Source organism: Poecilia reticulata, linkage group LG2 (genome assembly GCF_000633615.1).
Source record: "Poecilia reticulata strain Guanapo linkage group LG2, Guppy_female_1.0+MT, whole genome shotgun sequence".
Lineage (NCBI taxonomy): Eukaryota > Metazoa > Chordata > Actinopteri > Cyprinodontiformes > Poeciliidae > Poecilia > Poecilia reticulata.
The window spans coordinates 9,353,706-9,375,476 of record NC_024332.1 but is presented as its reverse complement, the minus strand read 5'-3'; the positions used below and the strand labels follow the sequence as shown (position 1 = coordinate 9,375,476).

The 21,771-nt window shown below is 41.4% G+C and overlaps 1 protein-coding gene across 2 annotated transcripts; it reads left to right on the top strand.

Annotated features, from left to right (window-relative positions):
• The first annotated feature begins 3,481 nt into the window (after positions 1 to 3,481).
• obsl1a (obscurin like cytoskeletal adaptor 1a) lies at positions 3,482 to 19,074 on the top strand. 2 transcript variants are annotated; one of them, XM_008423402.2, is made up of 26 exons: positions 3,482 to 3,794; positions 3,939 to 3,999; positions 5,308 to 6,543; positions 7,774 to 8,043; positions 8,138 to 8,398; positions 10,715 to 11,020; positions 11,112 to 11,378; positions 11,448 to 11,723; positions 11,817 to 11,931; positions 12,908 to 13,068; positions 13,167 to 13,439; positions 13,524 to 13,799; positions 13,887 to 14,162; positions 14,237 to 14,512; positions 14,588 to 14,863; positions 14,956 to 15,225; positions 15,311 to 15,577; positions 15,652 to 15,921; positions 16,033 to 16,299; positions 16,963 to 17,229; positions 17,341 to 17,453; positions 17,531 to 17,684; positions 17,782 to 17,943; positions 18,014 to 18,118; positions 18,207 to 18,473; positions 18,578 to 19,074. In XM_008423402.2, exons 3-26 carry the CDS (start codon positions 5,382 to 5,384, stop codon positions 18,853 to 18,855), a joined length of 6,615 nt encoding a protein of 2,204 aa, XP_008421624.1. In that variant the 5' UTR covers positions 3,482 to 3,794; positions 3,939 to 3,999; positions 5,308 to 5,381; the 3' UTR covers positions 18,856 to 19,074. The 2 variants fall into 2 exon arrangements, with proteins under 2 accessions (XP_008421624.1, XP_008421618.1); XM_008423396.2 differs by lacking the exon at positions 3,939 to 3,999.
• The last annotated feature ends 2,697 nt before the right edge of the window (positions 19,075 to 21,771 follow it).

Below are 21,771 nucleotides of genomic sequence, written 5' to 3'. Positions count from 1 at the left end.
TGATTGATGACCATAGCGTTCTCCACCCCCTCTCCCAATCATAGTCATCATAGTCTGTTCTGTCTGCCTGTGGTAGGACTTGCCTCAGTTTTGGACATGAATGGCTCCCACTGGAAAACAGGGATGTACTCCATGCCATGATGTTCAGAATTTAGGTCTCATGGCATCTCAAGGTGTCAACATTGTAGCCAGTGGGCTGAAGGAAATACAGGTTTATTTTGTAGTAATTCAAGAGCTATATCAGCATCAGACATCTCAGTCCAGAAATGTGCAGTACTAGGCACAACCAAGATACTGCACAGAACCCTCAAGCTCCCACGCCTCTGGTAGAGGACCCAAGCTCAGAGGATGAAATGGACCACCCACGGAGGGTGAGAAGAGAATTTATATATATATATATATTTTTTTTCATAGTACCCCATAGAATTTAAAACTACCTTCACCCCTTCATGCCCCATGCAGTGAAGGTCACTCGACCGGTCTTGTTGTGCCCCGAGTGTGGCGATGATCTTCTGGGCAGGTGGCCACGCCTAGGCACTCTAAGTGCAGAACTGAGGTCACAACCTCTGTGACTTCTCCTAAGAAGAGGCGAGCTAAGTCTGACCAGCGTCTTTCCACAAGGTTTGAGTGATTCTCTGCAGAGTTGGCAGAGACGAAATCCCTCTTTCAGGCACATCAGGTATCCACCTGATACCAGGCAAATCAGGTGTCAGATGTGCCTGGTACACATCAGGCACATCTGATGTGAGGAAGAGGAAGCACAATCATCTTGCGCTTTGGAGACTGGCTTAGGCTCTTTATTTCAGAGTGCAGCTAGTGGGTCTGGTGACAGCTCAATGTGGAACATCATGTGTATGGCCTTGAGACAGCTGCAGCCTTGGGGTTGTGATCAGCCTGATGGGTTTTACCCTCGTGCAGTACTAGGAGATGTGGGAAGAGAAAATGAGGCTCGCAGGCCAGCCGTCAGATATTTTTCCTCATCAGCAGCTCAGTTACTGGGCTGCTCTTGCAGTCCCTCGGTGGTTGCCATTCTGACCCATGGTTACTGGCTACAGTTCCGAAGGTGGCCTCACATCTCATAACGGGTCAGGGTGACCGTTATCACCGACCCAGCGAAAGCTCAAGGCTTACACCAGGGGCTTTCCGTCCTCCTGGCCAAGGGAGCAATCGAGGCAGTGGGCATCCTGGCGGCTACAATTCAACATATGTCCTAGTCCCAGAAAAGACGGGGGGATTTTGTCCGAGTTTGGATCTTAGGGGACTCAATCAGTATTTAAAGGTCCTGGCTTTTCAGATGTTCACAACAGCAGAGGTTCTTCAGGCAGTGACAAAGGGAGAATGGTTTATATCTCCCTTTGCCACATCAATACATCAAAAGACCTTACAGATTTCCTGTACATTTTGAGGCGGAACATCGCCGCTTTCTCAGGTTTGCCTATCGGGGTCACCACTGGCAGTTCTGTGTGCTCCCGTTCGCCCGCTCGTCCTCCCCGAGGGTGTTCACTTGGTGCGTGAAGACAGCCCTTTCCCCTCTGCAGACCTGTGGTGTGAAGTTTCTGCCATACCTCGACTATTGACTTCTCTGCCCCCCATCTCGAGCACATGCATCTCACAATACGAGTCACCTGCCCGCTCATGTATCCCAGTTGGATCTCAAGATAAACTTGGAAAAGAGCTGCCTGATCCCCTCTCAGATAACCACTTTTCATGGGGTGCTTTTGGATTCTCTCTCCACGACAGCATACCCATCCGTACAGAGGGTGGACAACATTCTCCAGCTGGTGAGTCAATTCAGGCTGGGTAAGCAGCTTCCTTACTTCGCATTCCTGCAGCTGCAGGGCAAACTACCATCGGGTACTCGGGTTGTGATCTGAGGTCTGCTGACACAGCGCCCTTTACAGAGGTGGATCAACAACTGGCCCCTGGATGCCAGGCTGCACAGGCATTGCAAACTTGTGGTAGTGTGGACATGTCTTCGTGCCCTGGGCCCATGGAGAGACAAGGTTTATTTGTCCGGGGTGTGTCCATGGGGGTGGTTGTGTGTTGCAGAGAGGTGGTCACTACAGATGACCACCTCATCCCATGCCAGCTCCATGGAGCATGGGACCTGGTGGAAGGAGTCTGCATGAACTCTGCAGATGGATAAGTCTGCCTCTTCATACGGAGCCTGGGGTTGACTGAGCATATGCTCAGCTGCCTCTCTACCACCGCGGTGCATCCCAGCTGGAACGCAACATCCGAACCGCTGCTGCAGTAGCAGCAGCGGTTCGGATGTCCGCTGGCAGAGAGTCATCCTCTCTGCCGGCGGAATCATCTGATTCCCGCTCAGCGTAGCTAGCATCCCACTCAGCATAGCTAGCATCTCCTGACGAGCAGCAACCGGACTCAGTGGGCCCGTCGCCCTGCCTAGCGCCAGCCTTGAAAAAGGCTAACCTCTGCCTCCTCCTCCAGCAGGAGGAGAGCACAGGAGCAGCAAGAGGGCTGAGGCATCAGGGCAAGGTCGGTGTGATGGGGACCCAGGCACCTTCGCAGATCCGGTGCCCATCAAAGGGCATGATGCATCCTGTCTGACAAGACAGGCACAAACGGACAGTACCACTAGAAAAAGAGGGAGCCGTTTGTCTGGTCTGACCGTTATTTATACAGACCGGAGTGGGTCCCAACCAGTAGGTGGGTGTGGACTAAGCTTTTTTCAGTGCTGCGCTGCGCACAAAGGATAAACCCACTAGGGATAGCCTTTAAGGACGAACCCTATACAAAATAGAACTTCTTGTCCTGCCCCATTGTGTTTCCAGTGTTCCTAGTTGTCCTGAGTTGTCCTGTTAGTCATCTGTACTTTTGATTAACCAAGTGACTACCAAGATTGTTTTCCTTTTTAATCTGCTGACCATCTTATAAAACATGACATGCTTCAGTTCAAGAATGATAAAGTTTGTCTTCTTTTTCCTGGACAATTGAGGGAACCGAATTTGCATCTCTGGATCAATGTGATTTACATAAGACTTCTTTGCTAATTTTTTTTATATCACCAGTTTATTTTATCTTAGGGGAAACAAAACCAAATTCACAATACATTTACTTTGCATTAAAAGGAAAAAAAAACAGAAAACAATTCTAATTTTAAATACGTTCTATTTGACAGATTAGGCCAATGTTACAAGTTTAGAGTTAAAACAAGCATTCATGTAGACCCTAAACATAGCAGTATTTAAAATAACTTCTTCATTGATTTTGAATGACTGTGTTTCTATGATTATTGTCACAAGGAAGTCCAGAAGGCGGGTGTCCTTTCTCTTCCGATGTTTAGCTAAGGATATCTTTTGAACTGAGTGAGCCAATGCAGGACTCTATCTTTAGTGGGCTGTTGTCTCTGAATGGAGAGCCTAACTTTATCTGAGCCTGCGTCATGAAAGCTGCTGGTATTTTTAGGAGGGGGGCTTGCAAGTGGCAGCAGCTGCAAAAGCATTTAATGACCCTCTCCATTCTGGCCCTCCTTCTGTCACTTTAGCTGTTGGACAATGACTGAATCAGAGCTGAGGCGTACACGACATAGACATAAAAAGGGGCTTATTTCAATTTATGCCACTACCAACCTTATGACAAGAAAGATGGAAGCAAGCAGGACATGACAACTGTGACTTTGACAACTGTGACAGCAAATGTGAATGGAAGGTTTATTTTTGTCCCTTATGTAGAAGTTAAAGTGACCTGAAGGTGTGCTGAGTGAGGACCAAAGACAAGAAGCAAAAGCTTTCCACAAGAGGCAAACAGCAGAAAGCAGCTACTGGAGACAGGTATGTTTTGGATGTTCTTTCGGTTCAAAAAGAAACAGTTGAACTCTGGTCTGCCAATAAGAGGGTAACAAATATCATATCACTAGCTGTAATCTTTGCACGTGTTTCGTGCAAAGAAACTAAATTTCGTTTTTTGCCTTACAGACACAAGAAAAACCTCAAGACAACACACAGCGTCCAAATAAAGAGTAAAGATATGTATAAGGTCTCAGAAACCTTGGTACATTTCAAATAAAATGATCTTACATGATCAATATAACTTTGAACTGAACAGCTTTGAAATCCAACCTTTAATTTGAGCACATTTCTAAAATTAAGTTCTACATTAGGAAATAATTATCTTTTGTACACTGCTATTTCAAATTTCATAAGCTTCAACAATGCTTCACACTGACATGGGGATGTTCAACCAGTCCTCAAGTCACAATCTGCCTTTATAGTCAAGAACCTTTTCAGGTTTGGGTAATGAACTAAGAAGCTCAATCTGGATAAAAAGATCTTCTTATACCAATGCATCAAAGTTTGCGGTTCCAGTTAAACTCCAGGTAAAGCAACCTGTTAACTAGTCAGGACAGGGCTGAGTAACTGATTGTCATATAGATTATGTCATATTTAACACCTCTCAGCTGCTGGAGACAGGTAAGAACATCCAAAACTTGCCTGTATCCAGTAAAAACAACCTTGCACATGGTGGAATTTGACATATGTCAACCAGAAAATGAACATAATTTTGTTTGTCTTTACTATTTTGAAGAGGACTTGCGTTTATTCCCCAGTGAAACAGAAACTCATGTATTACAAAAAAGTTCCTCCGATTAATTTTAAAAAGCAACAAACATTTGAAAAATTAATTACATAAATTTTATGTTTACCTTAAATTCAGCTATCATTTGTTTGTGTTAATTTTTTTAAAACACTGAATAAATATACTGACATTAAATGTTGATTTTTGCGTGATGCTATTTCAATGAAACAAAAATTGTGAAAAGATGTATTGATATTTTCATTAGGAAAGAATGATACTGTTGAGTTATAACCTTGCAGTCAACACAGAAACCACCTAACAACTTAGAAAACAGACATGAACAACCCAGCCCATCCAGTTGTTTTTAATGATCAGTACACCAATGAGTCAGCTGTGTTCTTGTTAGTCACTGTAGGAGTGATCCCCACAGTTTTTTATTTTTTCTACCGTGACACATGGTCTCATGCTTCTTATTTTGGAGTACTGTATAAATACACCGTCAATGAGCTACAGCACCAACTGTGGGAGAACCAAGGGCTGACTGCGTTTACACAAAATCTAATCCACTAAAAAGTGATGCAACTCAAAATACTTAAGACAGCTAGTTTCATTAGCTGCAGTCAGCCTTTTGTAAACTGCTATGGGTGTCTTATTTTTTGTGAAGCACATTTCTAAATGGCATTCCCTAGATTTGTGACAAAACTTTATTTATGCACCATTCACAAAAGCAGATTTTCTACTAAAATGTGTGTTTTGTTTACCCAATAGCTTCTCACAGAAGATAAGGATATAATTTTTGGACAAAAAACTAGAAAAGACCTCTTTCATAACAGTTGACAGTCATGGATATTCTTGGAGGTGCACCTCGTGTTTTGGGCTATCCTCGCCCTGTTGTGGTACAGTTTGGGGCAGATGCAACCCTAAGGTGCCAAATTGGTGGAGACCCTCATCCAGATGTGATCTGGGAACGTAAAAACATTCAAATTCTGTCTGAGGGGCGGTACAAGATCTCAGAGGAGGGAAAAGCATACTTGTTGACCATTACTGGAGTTACCCAACAAGATGCTGGTCAATACATCTGCAAGGCTAGAAACAGCGTAGGAGAAACCTATGCAGCAGCCTCACTCAAAGTGGAAGGAGAGCTTCTTGACAATAATGGAGAATCGATACAATCAAACAGTAATAACATAAAGGAAAATGGGGACTTTGGGGAAACCCTAAATGGCTACAACGTGGTGCAGAAAGAGAGGGAAATGAATGGAGACTACAAGTGGAGGAATCAAGCAAATGATCAACGGAAAGAGATTGATTTAACATCAAACGATAAACCAAGATTCCTCATCAAGCCTTTGTCCCTGCGTGTGGATCGTGGAGAAGATGCTGCCTTCTCATGTAAAATCTGGGGCACACCTTTGCCTGAGGTGACTTGGGAGAAAGACGGGAAGAAGCTCAATGATATCTTTGAGAATTCTCACTTCAATGTGAGCATTCAAGACGGGGGCTGGTTTCAGCTCAAGATCTACAGAACGCGCATGCTGGACAAAGGCGTCTACACCTGCAAGGCCGTGAACTCCTACGGCGAGGCCTTGGCGGGAGCTGTCCTTCTTGTCGAGCCCATTCCAGAGCGAGAAGACAGTAAAACGTCATCAAACTGTCATGTCGGCAGCCAGAGGTCACCCAAGCAAAGAGGCGGGCGGTTCAGTTTGTCAAAGCTCGCCGAGGAGCCGCCCATCAACCCATCTAAAGTCAAAAAGTTTGTAGTGACAGAGGGGAAGCATGCCAAGTTTCGGTGCTTTGTAACAGGCAAGCCCAAACCAGAGATCATCTGGAAGAAAGACGGGCTTCCTTTGGAACCCGACAGACGTCACTTGGTATTTGAGGATCGGGAAGGCTACTACACGCTGAAGGTTCTCTACTGTAAAATGCAGGATACAGGATTATATGTATGTGCCGCATCGAACTCTCTGGGAAACACCCTGAGTGCTGTTCACCTGACTGTGAAAGGTAAGTAAAGTATTTTTGGATTTATTCTGGGAAAGAGGACAGTGTTGCATATTGTTACAACTTTGATGGATAAAAAAATACACTGATTTAATTTGAAGTTGGTACTGTTTCCCTCATCTCAATGGATTTCAGACGTCATCTTATTTGAATCTAGAAAACGATACACAATCCAAGAAAGTATAGGATTCACTGGAAAGATGGCAAAGCGATGCTCCATGCCCAGGCCCATTGGTCAAAAGAGGAAACATAGCACACACCATGGGCACAGTGATATTTTTAAAACATAAAATAATTAGATACATGAAAAAACACTTAGCACTACATCTGCAGGGAGGGAATTTAGCAGACGGATACTTACTAAGAGCACATTGAAGGAAACATAACCAATTTGATTCCTCAAACACCTAAGGCAGGAGAGTCCAAAGTTTGGTTCAGTAATTTTTTATGGTCCCCAATTGGAGTTCAAGAATAGTCCAAATTTGAAACTTCAGCAAATAAAATTTTCAGCATTTTTTTTAGAAAGAATAAAATTGCAAATGGAAAATGTTAGTCCCAACACAGTAAATATAATGAAAATTTGAACAAGGAATGCACCAATTGCAGTTTTCTGGCAAATAACTGATGTTTAATAGGCCTTACTTGCTGACTCCAATTTTTTTGTGCGAAAATATAAATGTGACAAAGTGCTTAAGTTGAAACTATAGACAAGTTGCATGTTACTGCTTACATCTGGAAACTTCACACATGCGCACAACGCGGTAGAGCAAAAACACAATTCTTTTACAAATAAAGTAGATAGACGTTATAGTTGTTAAGATCAATAATTTGATGGGTTTTTTGTAAAAAAAAAAAAATTAAAGTTATCTGTACTGATGAAAATCAAGCATAATTGATTGTATCAACTCAGTATTTAGTGACAGTATTGCAATATGTTTTTCTATAACTGTGTTGCCCCAGTTATAAAACTCACTCACTAAACCACAATGTTTAGTAAGTTGGTCAACAATGAAAGCAGTAAGGATGCCAATTAAAAATAAAGGCATGGGGTGTAAAGCCACAGGAAAACTGGTAAAAATTCTGATTTGTATTATTTAGATGGTCAATAATTTTTTCCCATTCTTATCCAGACTAAAAACATTATCAGTTTGCAACTTTTCCAAACTGTATGTGAAGCCATAATGTAAAGTCTAAAATCAGAACCAACTACCTGCAACCTCCTTTGTTCCTAAGGGCCTGTAGTGCGGTTTAGACGGCCATTAAAAGACGTGGAGGCAAAGGAGAGAGATGTCGCTGTGCTGGAGTGTGAGGTGCCTGATGAGACGATCCTAGCAGCCTGGTACCTGGAGGACCAGAGGTTGATGCCTAGCAGTAAATATGGGATAGAACAGAAAGGAACCAGGCGAAGACTCACCATCCATGATCTTGGAATGGATGACGATGGGGTTTATCTTTGTGAGATGCCAGATGGAGCAAAGAGCATTGCCGAGCTAGCAGTAAAAGGTAGTGTGTATGTAATGTCAATCATCTTATTCACAATCTGTTTTTGGAATAAAATGAGCAAAGAAAGGACAATAAAACATTTCCAAACGTGCAGGCACAATTGTTCGAAAACTACCTCGGAAACTGGATGTGCTGGAAGGTGAGAACGCAGTGTTCTGCGTCGAGGTTGAGAATGACGAAATGGAGGTCCACTGGTTCAAAGATGGTCTGATGCTACACGAGACACACCAGACCATCCTCAAGGCTTTTGGCAAGACCCACATCCTGGTTTTTGTCAACGTGGCCTATCATGATTCGGGGGTTGTGACGTTTGTTGCAGGAACATCTAAAAGCTCATCACGACTCAAAGTCAAAGGTACAGTCTACACATGCAAAATTAGCCAGACCTGCTTTTGGAATGAACTTATGAAGAACTCAAGGGAAAATCAAGCTAATGTAGTCCTTAACCTTAATTTGCATATTTACTTTATGAAGAAATATTCTGCCTTTTGTGCTATGTATGTATCAGTGACGTGCGGTGAGGTTCATAGCTGGCGGGGCACTAACTTAATCAGATTTACAAATATAGACACCTTGCATGTTATGGTTTACGTATGGAAATTTCGTGCATGTCCACAATACTGGAGGGCAAAAAGACTTCTTTTACATGTCATTCATAACCGCGCTGCCACCATAGCACAATTTCGTTAACTCAATGAAACTTGGAAACGTTGGTATTATTAATTTAGTGCTATGCTCCACACCAAAGGGAAAAACCAAAGTACAACTTGAAACCACTTTTTTCTCGCCCTCTGCATAGGCCAAGCTACACACAGACTCGTTGCCATTGCAGCTGACAACAATGCCACTTTATGTTTTAGGGTTAAACACCAAAAAACACTCAAATAGTTTGCACAAAGAACAGAACATTCAGTTTATTGTAGCATGTTTTTAGGCTTATTGTTTTATTAATAAGTGATTACTGTGGTAGATTAACTACCGGTGCTATTAGCTAATCTAACTGTAGTTTGTGGGTTGTTTTCTTACTGAATTCTTTACACATACAAACTGTAGCCCACAACACACACTTCATTAAAACACTAAGCAAAAATTTTTTATTGCCATCTTACTTTTACTAATGAAGTCCATGTGCCACTCATTTTGCACAAATATATCCGTTCATCCAAAGCCAAGTCTATCCTCGACATCCCAAATGTTTTAGTGCGATCTGGTTTTGAACAGGAGTGGTCAGTCGCTCATGTTGGTGAGGCTTCTTTTTTAATTCTTTAAGTCACAAAATCTCATCAGAGACCACTAGGTGCCACAAGTTGAGAAATGAAGGCAAAGAAAGCAGAAAAGGCAGTTTCTAGCAGGACATTCACAAAGCCTGTCTTTTCTTTTATACCACTACGTTTGAGAAGAGCGGTACCCTTCTATCTCGAAGCAAACATTTCAGCTCCGGTGTTGTTCTTCCATTAATTATAATTTCCTGCTTCAATTGAAAATCTACCTTAGAAAACTTTTTAAGTGTAGAAATGTAGTCATCCATGTTGACGTCGGAAGAGAGAAGAAAACGATAAATATTGTTAACGGGGGCCACGGATGGATTGTAAAGGTGAGGGATAATAACCACTCCAGGAGGGAGTAATGTTAATCTTTCTTTAATGAAGATAACCAAACAGAAGTACAGTGCTCTAATGCGATGCAGACGAACTTTACGCAGCCACAAACCAGAGTCAGCGAGCATCAAGAACTAACACAAAAAACATTCTCCCTGGAACACAACCGCTGCATGCAGAGTTCCATTAACGAGGTAATTGCACATTAACACACTTAAACTCAGATCGGCCTAGCAAGTGTGGGAAATAATGCAGGCATAAGCAGATACATACAGGTACTACAATATATTGCTGCACTTGAATTATTTACTGTATAGCAAGCTCACTGTTATTGTCTCTTACTCTGCAGTTGTGGAGTCACAAAACCAATGTCTGGGATCATGAGCACCTCCTGCCATGATGCAAGAAAACTGAATGCTTCACCTCAAATCTGTTCTCTGCCATTTCTGATCGCTCCTCAGCACACAAATCATGTTACGCACACAGTTGGTGACAAAAAACGCTGTACATTATATAAATATGCTAAATTATGAAATGATTAAATGTTTTTAACCAATTTATTGGCGACGTACAGACAGGAGGAACATGCTCTCATCGAATGGCAAGCCAGCACACTTAGCGAGAGGTTGAACAAATCAAGGTGAGGCTCAGCTCACTGCTGCCTCACCAGCTGCACTTCTGAGCATTTGAATGGGAAATTGCAAAAAATCAGCGATTTTGAAGAAAAAAATAATCAAAAGTGTTCAAGCCAAATGAAAAATACATATTTTATAGTACAAACCACAGGGTGAAAATAGCAATATCAATTATTTTATATTATTTTTCCATGATGACCGGTAAGGCTCTGCCTCACCTGCCTCCCGTGGCCGCACGTCACTGGTATGTATGTACGTATGCTAAATAAAACGATGGATGCTGTTCCTGCTATAAGATACAGAACTATAACACTAGACCAGTGGTCCCCAAACTACGGCCCGTGGGCCGGATCCGGCCCGCCTCCACATTTGGTCAGGCCCCCTGAACAATACCAGAGAGTATTTAGACTATGTACTGTTTTTTTCTCTGTACTATAGCAACCAGACACAGTCCGCCAATCTGTCCTGTGGGCATCAAAATGGACATAGACCAACCCAACAGTGCTCTCTTCTCCTGGGTGCCTGCACCCAACAGCCAAACTACCACCCGCTCCATGTTTGTCCTCGAGAGAAAGGAGGTTGGTTCTCAGGAGTGGCAGAAATGCTTCACCTCAGAGACTGTCACCTCCGCTGAAGTTTCCGGTGACAGTGTTCCATGTGAAGGCGACTACCGTTTTCGTGTGTGCTGCATCAATAAGTACGGACGCAGTGGCCATGTGGAGTTTCCCAAAGTAGTCCATCTTGGTGAGTAACATACCTAAAAGTATAACATATTTCAGTAAAAAAGAAAAAAAGATAAATGCATAGCATTGCTGTTATATTGTTACACTTTTAGTCCCAGGGCCCAAGATTCATAAACATCTCCAAGGGTGTGAGGTGATGGAAGGAGAGGATGCTCAATTCTCTATCGAACTGTCCGCACCAATGGTTGGAACCTGGTTTCTGAACAGCTCCCAGCTGCAGCATGGTGGAAGATATTCAGTGCAGCTGAACCAAACAAAGCAGTCTTTGGTGATCCATGAAGTCGGTACCGCTGATGACACAGCAGAAATCACATTCATCGCCAATGGAGTAAGGGATTCAGCGGTGCTCAAGGTTAAACGTAGGTGTAAAAGGCTGTAATATTCATTCATCATTTTGGTTCCCAATTCATGTGTGCATTTCTCTGCAGCTGCTGTGTTCAAGTTCATCCCTCTGTCAGACCTGGAAAGCAGTAAGAGAGTGGAAACCGGTGACACCATTGTGCTCTACTGTGAGGTCACCCATCCTTTTGCTAAGGTAACCTGGTTTAAAAATGGTGAGAAACTCCAAGTGAGCGATGGGCTAAACATCCAATCAGACGGGAAGATGAGAAGGATTGTGATACAGTCTGCTGAAGCATCTCACACTGGAGTTTACACATGTCAAAATTCAGAGGATGTCATCAAATTCAACGTGGACGTTGAAGGTTGTCTACTTTCTAGCAAACGTTTTTCAGGAAGTAAATTGTCTTTTGTTGCAGCAGTTGTAACAATCCATCCATTAATCTCATGTTGTTCAGGACCTCCAGTAGAGTTCAGTCCAGCCTCTCAGGAAGAACTTCATAAGAACAGCATGGAATTAGATCCTGTGGTTCTGCTTTGCCACGTCTCCAGAGATGACGCTGAAGCTGCTTGGTAGGACATTGAAAATGTAAACTCTTGCAATAAATAGTGCCAGGTAGTGGTCTGTGTTGTGCATCATCAAACAAATTTTGTAAAAATATTATCCAAGCATACCGAGGAAAATATTTATGTACCTCCAAGAGTTTGGTTCATATTTGGGTACAATTTCCAAGTACTGATGATATCACATTCATCTGTTCAAACAATTACATAGAACGATAATCACCATGTACAGCTATCACATCAGTCAAGAAGAAGGGGAGTTCTCTGTACAGAAACTCCAACAGATGTTTTGTGGGAACAACAGAATGAAAACAAAAAACCTCATAAGATTCTGCCTGAAGCTGCTGATAAGAGTTCCATATGCTGAAAGTCCCCTCTGCAAGGAAGCTGCCATTTCATCTGAACCACCACAAAATGCCAGTCTTTAGTTCCCAATGCACTCAGGAACTAATATTGATATTTCTGGAGACATGTTTTGTATGTTGATACAATCAAAATCAATCATGTCTATTGGAACCATTGATGAAAAAGGTTTTCCCAACTGTGACATTGTGATGGTAGCATCATGTAGGGATATTTTACTGCAGGAGGGGCTGGTGCTCTTTAAAAAAACATCACGATAAAATTTTATTATGCTGAAATACTGAAGCAGCATTTCAAACCAGAAAGCTAAAAGCTTGGGTGAGAAAAAAATGTTATATACACCGATCATAATTGGCCAATTTCGGGAAAAAAGTATGACCGGTGATCGTTGATCACCGTCTCTCCAATCCAGCCCTCAGGTCCCTGATCAGCCCTCAGAAGTGATCAGAATCAGCAGCAAAAAACCTGATCGGAGCATCCATAGAGTGAGAGAGATAGCGTATAAAATAATTTTGGAATCCAAGAACATTTCTAATTTAAACAATCAAAATTTAATTTTACTTCCAACAATCAAAACTAAATTATGTGTCTAGTAAAATCTGGCTTCATATGTATTTCCCAGGTATAAGGATGGGTGTGAGATTCGGGCTAGTGACAACATTACCCTGCAGGAGGAGGGTACCATGAGGAGGCTAATCATCCGATCTGCAGAGGCTTCAGATGCTGGACATTACACTTGCAAGTCTGGGAACAGCAGCTTAGAATTTACAGTCAGTGTCAGAGGTATGGCAACTTCTGCTGGTTTCCTTTGTATGCAAGATTAATTTGTTCACTCTGATGAGAAAACTGATTTTGTGCGTTTGTGTATTCCAAAATCCCAGAGCCTCCAGTGACAATTGTTGAACCTAAAGATGACATTGTGATGACATGTTACATATCAGAGGAAATCAACTTGCAGTGTGAGTTATCTCGGTCCAACGGGAAGGTCTGTTGGTTTAAGGATGGTCAGGAGGTGCAGGAAAGTGACAACATCCAGCTAAGATTGGAGGGTCCTTACAGGAGGCTGACCATTCTCTGTGGCTCAGCGGTGGATAGTGGAGAGTATGTCTGTGAAACAGATGGAGACTCTGTCTTCTTCCAGATAACTGTCACAGGTAAAACCGTGATTAATACACATTAAAGAGATTACAATGAAAAGGTCTGAGTAATATATTTTAAATACCTCTTTCCTGTTTTAGAGCCTCCTGTAAGGATCCTCTCTCCTTGTGAACCCGAGGTGGAACTCACCCATGTTGCACCAGAGAGACTGGAACTGTGCTGTGAAGTGTCCCAGGCGGATGCTCCAGTTCGATGGTACAAAGATAGTTTAGAAGTAGAGGAGAGCCCCAACTTGATACTGGAAGTAGATGGGGCCCAACGACGGCTAGTTATACCTTTAACAACTGTCAGTGATATAGGAGAGTATATATGTGACACTGAAAATGACTCAGTTGCCTTTCTTGTTAATATCACAGGTAAGTATAAGGAAACTTAGTCCAAAGCAAGTAGTACCTTGGAGGAGATTGTTTTTAACCTACTTTTACTTTGTCTCTTTTATTTAGAGCAACCTGTGATGCTAAGTCGACCCAAAAACTTGCCAGACAAACTGGAAAGTCTTGCTGGTAAACCAATCATTCTGGAAGTTGAGGTGTCACGTCTAACAGCAGATGTCAAGTGGCTACTCAATGACAAAGAAATAGAGCAAAGTAGTAATATCATAATCACAGAAGATGGGATCTTTCGTCATTTGACCATCAACTCTCCCACTCCAAACAATTCTGGGAAATACACTTGTGATGCTAAAGATGATAAAATTGATTTCCAGGTGAAAGTTTCAGGTGAGAAGCAAAAACTGACTGACATTTTATGACCCGTGAAACTATTTTTGACCACTGTGTCTGTATTTCCACAGAGCCGCCTGTGAAGATCTTGAGAAAGTGTGAGACCAAGACAGATCTAAAGTTTCTAGTTTCAGATGACATTGTTCTTGAGTGCGAGCTCTCTCAAGCTAATGGAAACAGCAAATGGTACAAGGATGGCCGTCGAGTTCAGGGTGATGAAAGGTTCTGTGAAGAGGAGGAAGGTGCATTCCGGTCGCTGGTAATCCTTAATGCAGAACTCAAAGATTCAGGGGAATATTTCCTAGACATTGGGGATGACAGTATCAGCTTCCACGTTAAAGTAGAAGGTACAATTCAAATAATGTTACCTTTTTTTTCCGTTATTGCAAAAATCCGCAATATAAAAACTCTTTTGCCCTTAGAGCCTCCTGTAAGCATTGTAGGAAACTCATACGACCATAATTACCAGGAATTGATGGGAGGTGATGACCTGATACTGGCCTGTGAGTTGTCCCGTGCTAATGCCCCAGTTCAGTGGTACTGTAATGACAGACTTCTCACCAGTGATTCCCGTACCATCATTGAATGCTATGGAAGTCTGAGAAAACTTGTTATTTCAAACATCCAGCCCTCGGATTCTGGAAAGTATGTGTGTGATGCAGTGAATGACAAGATGGTCAACATAATCCGTGTTCAAGGTAAAAAACTGCAGATCATAGCTTATTAGGGTCTATGGGAATAGCAAAAATCTTTAAAAGTAACTGACTTTGTGTCGTCTTTCCCAAAAAAGAACCTCCGGTTACTTTTGTCAACAAGGAAGATGATGTGGTTGTGACAGGTTACGAAGCTGAGAGTGTGACCTTAATGAGCTATGTGTCCAAAGAAAGTGTGGTTGTACGCTGGCTTAAAGACTGGACACCAGTTGAAGGTGAACGCTTTCGAGAACTAATGGACGGCCATAAACGGAGTCTTACCATCCAACCATTAAGGCGGTCTGATGCTGGCGAATACACCTGTGATGTCAACACTGACCAGATGCACTTCAGTCTACTAGTGAAAGGTAACAATCAATACTTTAAAAAAAATATGAAGAGAACTTCAAATTAACCAAAAAGCCAAAATATATAAACCGTTTTTCATCATAGAAATGAGGATAAAATTTTTGCGACCACTCCATGACACCATGGCTCATGCTGACGGGATGGTGACACTGCGCTGTGAGGTGTGCAAACCAAAAGCAGATGTCCAATGGCTTAAGAATGGCATAGAAGTAGTTGGAAACAGGAGATTCTCCATTCGAGCAGATGGTGTTGAGAGAAGCTTGACCATCCATCGTTTAACTCATGAGGATGCAGGGCAGTATGCCTGTGAATCCAGAGATGATCGGACCACCGCAATGCTAAGAGTGGAGAGTAAGTATTCAATTTGTGTTTCTGACCTTTCCATTCAAGTTAGCAGCTTCATTCACTGTTTACTCTCTCTTCAGTGCCTCGAGTTGTTGAGTTTCTCACCGAACTTCACAGCACAACTGTGCTAGAAGGAGAAGATGCCACCTTTAAATGTGTCGTTTCTCCTGAGGATGTTTCCTTGCTTTGGCTAATGGACAACGAGCCAATGACTGTAGGGGATCGCTTCCAAGTGAGTCAAAATGGATTGTGCCACACCTTGGTGATTAAAAAGTGCCAGATGATAGACTGCTCCAGGATAACAGCAGAAGCTGAAGGAAAAATGAGCAAAGCTAGTCTCAAAGTTCAGGGTAAGACTAAAGGAAAATCTATGTAAAATGTAAAAAAAAAAAAAAAAAAAAAAAAAAAAAAAAAAAAGCTGAATGTGAGTTTCAGTTTTGTTTCTCCTCACAATGTTTTAGAAGCTCAAGTCATGTTCACCAAGAAAATGGAATCTGTGACAGCAGAGGAGTTTGAAGAGGCTACCCTAGAGACAGAAATCAGCCTGGAGACTGGTGAGGTTCAGTGGATGAGGCAAGGGGTGGTCATCCAGTCTGGTCCTCATCATACCCTGGCCCAGGATGGCTGTAAAAKAAGCCTAACTATCCACAACCTGAACCTGTCAGACCGAGGAACATACCGCTGTGAGACCCTGCATGATCGGACACAGGTCAAACTCAATGTGGAACGTAAGTAGTTATTTCTAAGGTGTGGAAACCTAATTACCATTTCTCTTACCAACCTACCTAGCCTTCAGCTAAAAAGCACTAATTATACCTAACGTGCAACATAACTGTTAGACATGCAACTGTTACTTATAGTTATCTATCCCTGACTTAAACTAGTAATTCAATAAGAAGGAGCTAACCTTGGAAAAGTGGAAACAAAAGTCACATAAGAAAGGTTTGTTGTAGGATTTTCCTCTCAAATGAAACCATTACAGTAAGCAGGATTTATTTATATTGATTTTCACTGCACTTCTCTGGAAATGGTGTCTCTTCACACATATTGTGTTTTCTTAACAGTGTATCACAGAGCAAAGAAGATACTAAGAATAGCTTAGCCAGACTTCCAAGTGTGAAAATACAGACGGAATGTTATATCAGTGAGCACAGAGCAACACCATCAAAATAAACTCCTGCTGGAAGAGGCATTTTTGTAATCCCAACAATGTCTAAATTTAGACCCCTATTGTTCACTGTGACACACTAAGTGCTTTTAAGATTCAACATGTGTTTGCTTTGCCAAAACGTTAGATCAAATTCTCAATTTCAACGTTAAGTTATTATATTTCCTTGACATGATTGCACAAAACATTGTCCTTTTACTGCATCTCTGTATTGCTAATCCAGCCCGAAAGATCTCCATCTGTAAAGGCCTAACGGATCAAGAAACGTTTGAACGGGAAACTGCCTCCTTTGAGGTGGAGCTCTCCCATGTGGATGTGGAAGGCATCTGGCAGAAAGATGGCATCCGCGTAAAGCCAAACAACCAATTTAGAGTGAGCATCAATGGGCTTGTCCATAGTCTTACCCTGACAAACTTAACTCTGGAGGACACGGGCAACATCGTCTTCTCGGCTGAAGGAGTGCGATCGACTGCAAGGCTCACAGTTAAAGGTAAATACAAGCTAAAGAGGTCTGGGTTATTATTTTTATTAGGTCACAACTGCAAAAGAATTATTCAGAATTACGGTGCTGACAGCCTAATCAGACTATATTGATTGACAGAGACACCTGTGGCTATCCTGAAACCACTGGTTGATGTTCGCGTGGAAGAAGAATTTCCAGTCACTCTTGAGTGTGAATTTTCCAGACAAAATGTTGAAGTCAGATGGCTTAAGGTAAAGAAAAGAAAATTATCAATAACTTGAATCGTTAATGTATGTAAAAAAATTTTTTTCTTTCCTCTGCAACTTAGAAAGGAAACGAGCTGAAGCCAGGGAAGAACCATCGAATCTATTCCATGGGTCGAAAGCGGTTCTGCCAGATCCTTCAATGCTCTGTTGCTGACTCTGGTTCCTATACATGTGACACAGGCGAAATAAGCACCTTCTGCTCTTTGGAAGTTTGTGGTATATTCAACCTTTTTCTTGAACATATTCTTCAATCATTTATAATCAAATGTCTCCATCTAGTGGTCATTCTTTTCAATTTCATCATTGCCCTCAGAGCACAAGTTGGAGATAGTACAGGATCTTGAGGACCTTTACATCCAGGAAGACCAAAATGCTGTGTTTATGTGCGAGGTCTCTCTGGAGGATGTGGCTGGGGAGTGGTACAAGAATGGTCACAAGATCAGACCCAGTACCACCACAAAGATCCGTACAGAAGGTCAGAAATCAAACTACAATTTGACTTTTTCTCTTTTCACCAGCTGAAATTAAAACGTGTCACCTTCCAGGGCCCAAACACTTTCTGTTGATATGCAACGTTAAAGCTGAGGATGCTGGAGATATCCGATTTGTAGCAAGGGATGTCGAGTCAACAGCCTACCTTGAGGTAGAAGGTGAGTTTTTTCAATTAACGTCCTATTTCCTTCATGCCACCAACTTCAATTTTTCCCCATTATAAATCTAAAAATATTAAATTTTCAGAGCTCCCAGTTTCCATTGTAAAACCACTGCGAGACAGAACAGCCCTGGAGAACCACCGAGTGATCCTTGAATGCACTGTTTCTTCCCCTCGCTGCAGTGCAACCTGGTACAAAGGCAAACAGGAACTAGATTCTTCAGATAGGATGGAGATTATAACAGAAGACTGTTCCCATAAACTAGTAATCCACCAGGTTACTGTGGAGGATGAGGGAACTTACAGTATTGAGGTTGGAGAGCATACATCCAAAGCAAAACTGATGGTTGAAGGTAAGCTGGATGAATAGCAAGATACATTTTTGGCAAGTTTTCTTCGCTAAAATTTCATCCGTATTATTATTATTATTTCTGTAACATGCTTTATGCTGTTTCAGCCAAGGCTCTTGTGATGGTGAAAGAACTTGAGAATCTCCAGGTGACAGAGCCAGAGTCAGCTTCTTTCCAATGTGAAGTCTCTATTGACATCAACAAACCTCCAGTTTGGTCTTTAAATGGAGTGACCCTTCAATCATGCCCTGCTGTCCGTCTGGAAGACCACGGGACAGTCCACAAGCTCACTCTGACGGACACAAGCGTGGACATGAGTGGGACAGTCAAGTTCACATTGGGCAAAGCCAAAAGCAGTGCCATGTTTACTGTGATTGGAAAGTAGAAGGACTACAAAGTATCTCTTGAAAGCAGAAAACAAACAGGAATCGAACTAACCCTGCATAACTGGATGGCCCTCACTTATTCCATCTGTTTTTATCAAATGGTGAGAGGCTAGACAGAATGGACAATTATGTCAGTAATTATACCATTTTTTTAAATATAATATGGTAACACTTTATTTGAAGGGGGTGAATAAGACTGTCATGACACTGTCATAAACATGACATAACACCTGTCATGAACATCAATAAGCCTTCATGAAAATTTATGACTGTTGTCATAAGTCAATCTGTAAATTATGACACTTTTAATACAAAGTTGACATTATTCAAAATGTCTTTGTTATGACAACTTGACATTAACCAATAAATCACTGCTGATATAAATTTGTTATAAAAGTATTACTGATTGCACTTTAAAAATTAGGTACCTTTATGTTATTAAAGGTAAAGTTTAAACTAGAGGTGTGCCGATCGATCGGTCACCGATCATAATTGGCCRATTTTCGTGAAAAAGTGCATGATCGGTGATCGGCGATCACGGTCTCTTGTTGCCGATACCGATCACCTGCATCTAATTTCGCAGCCTGCCTGTGCAGCTGGTCTCCTCTTTCCTTCACACTGCGCAAACGCGCAGCAACAAATCCTAAGCGATGTGGAACTATAATGCACTGAGTGAATGGGGAAGTTTGCCTGTGGCGGCGGAAAATTGAAGCACGTCAAAATGCATCAGCACAACGAAGCTAATACGGCATAAAAACAATACCATACTTGACGGAGTTTGGCTAYACCRAGGCTCACTGCAGTAAAAAARRSAYAWSSRGRRYCAGGTAGCAGGTAAAGCAGCGCACAGCTACAAACACTCACCCGGATTWGCATGACGGTCAGAAAGCTAAACAAATAACCCGCAAAATTATTTAAGTCTTCGAGCTGCGATGTAAGACGCTGGTTCTGCTCTCGCTGTTGAACCGCTGCTACGCGCTACAGGTAGTAATATTTCACAGACGGAGCGCCGCTTCTGCTCCACCTGGTAGTGACTCTCACACCGAACCTCTGTTTAAAGCTGCAGCATCTAACCTAAAAAAATACATTTTACATACGTATTAAAACTTTCGCTGTCATAACATGAGACAGATAATCTCTAAAAAAATAATCGATCTAATCGATCTCCTCCCTGTTCTGCATAATTACTCCGCTCAGTCAGAAACAGCCAATCAGAACTAGCAGTAATCAGCTAGCCGCCATGCYATCAGRAAGTTTTCATTCAGTAWCTCWGGATTGTTTATTKTAATGGAWCCTGTATTTGYCTTTGAATGTTAAGTTTTATACTTGATTTTTTTGGCAATGTTGAGAGGTTTTATTTTGGCTCTTTGCATTATTTAGCCTCTTCAGAGCCTTCATATGTTATCAGTCTGTTAAAGATATTATTACCGATAGCAGTACAATTTGCAGAATGCCTGTTTTGTTTAGTTTTCTTCTTGGAAAAAGTTATTAAAAACAAGTTTTTGTCTATATTAAGGTGAATTCATGGTTCCTTTCTCCACATAATGTGTTTATGATAAATTGTTAAGTGTTTATGATAAAAAAAATAATAAGAATTATGTGATCGGTATTGGTGATCGGCATCGGTGATAGGCCCTCATGGGTGATCGGTATCGGCAGGAAAAAACCTGATCGGCACACCTCTAGTTTAAACAGTAATGATTTCTTGGTTAATGTCAAGTTGTCATAACAAAGACATTTTGAATAATGTCAACTTTATATTAAAAGTGTCATAATTTACCAAATGACACTTTATGGCAGCAGTCATAAATATTCAGGAAGGCATATTTATGTTCATGACATGTGTTATGTCATGTTTATGAAAGTGTCATGACAGTCTTTTTCACCCCCTTCAAATAAAGTGTTACCTATAATATTTACATTTCAATATTTTTAGTTGATTTTACAATAAACTATTACATTTCAATGAAAAACAAGCAGAATAAAAGGTGATGGTGCAACTCAAAAGTTATGAGTATCATTTTCTACCTGTGCCACTTTCTAAAAGCACCAAAGTCGTGATGTAAATTCACAGTTGCTGTAAACCTACTGGAATCAGTTATTCTATCTTTTTATGTCTATATTGTAAAAACTTTGCCTGTTTTTCAAAAGGAACTGTTTAAACTACAGCTTAACAAAACATTAAGATAAATATCTTCTTTGGGAACTGTTTGGAACTCAAGTCCTTGCTTCCAACATGGCTGCATACCAGTGCAAAAAGCAAGGCTATAAGACATGAGTGATCAAATTTAGTAAGGAACAATTTTTGTGGTCGTACCACAACGTCTCAGAACACATCTGCAATGAATTTGAGCAAAAACTCCAAGCCAGGCCATCCCATATGAGTGCCTGACCTCACCATTGGGCTTTTGGATAAATGGCCCAATACCCCCATTAATGAGTTCTCATAAAGCTTGTCAAGCCTTTCCAGAAGAATTGAAACTTTTATAGCCACATAAAATAACCTGAGGCCATGTTAATGGATTTGTACAAAAGATATCATTAACATTCATATGCATGCAAGAGCAACTGATCTAATAGTTTTGGATGATAACTAGTATAAATATGCAACTGTCCCACTGTGACTTGGTTGGTCTCTATTCAGTGCTAACAGATCAGAGTTGCTAGTTTGACAAAAGAGGTCTTTCTTGATAATAGAAAGCTAATCATACTCTTATGTTCTGCATTAATTAAAATTTAGTATGTATTTTTATGAGGACATATTAACAGTTATAATCCATTTTGAATCAATTTCACTGTAAAATCTAAATTATAAAGGCTATTTATCACTGTCTGACGCAGATTTGTTGACCTAGAATGATCGTAACCTGATTTCCTGAAATGACTCATCTGAATGTACAGTACTTCTAGTATTT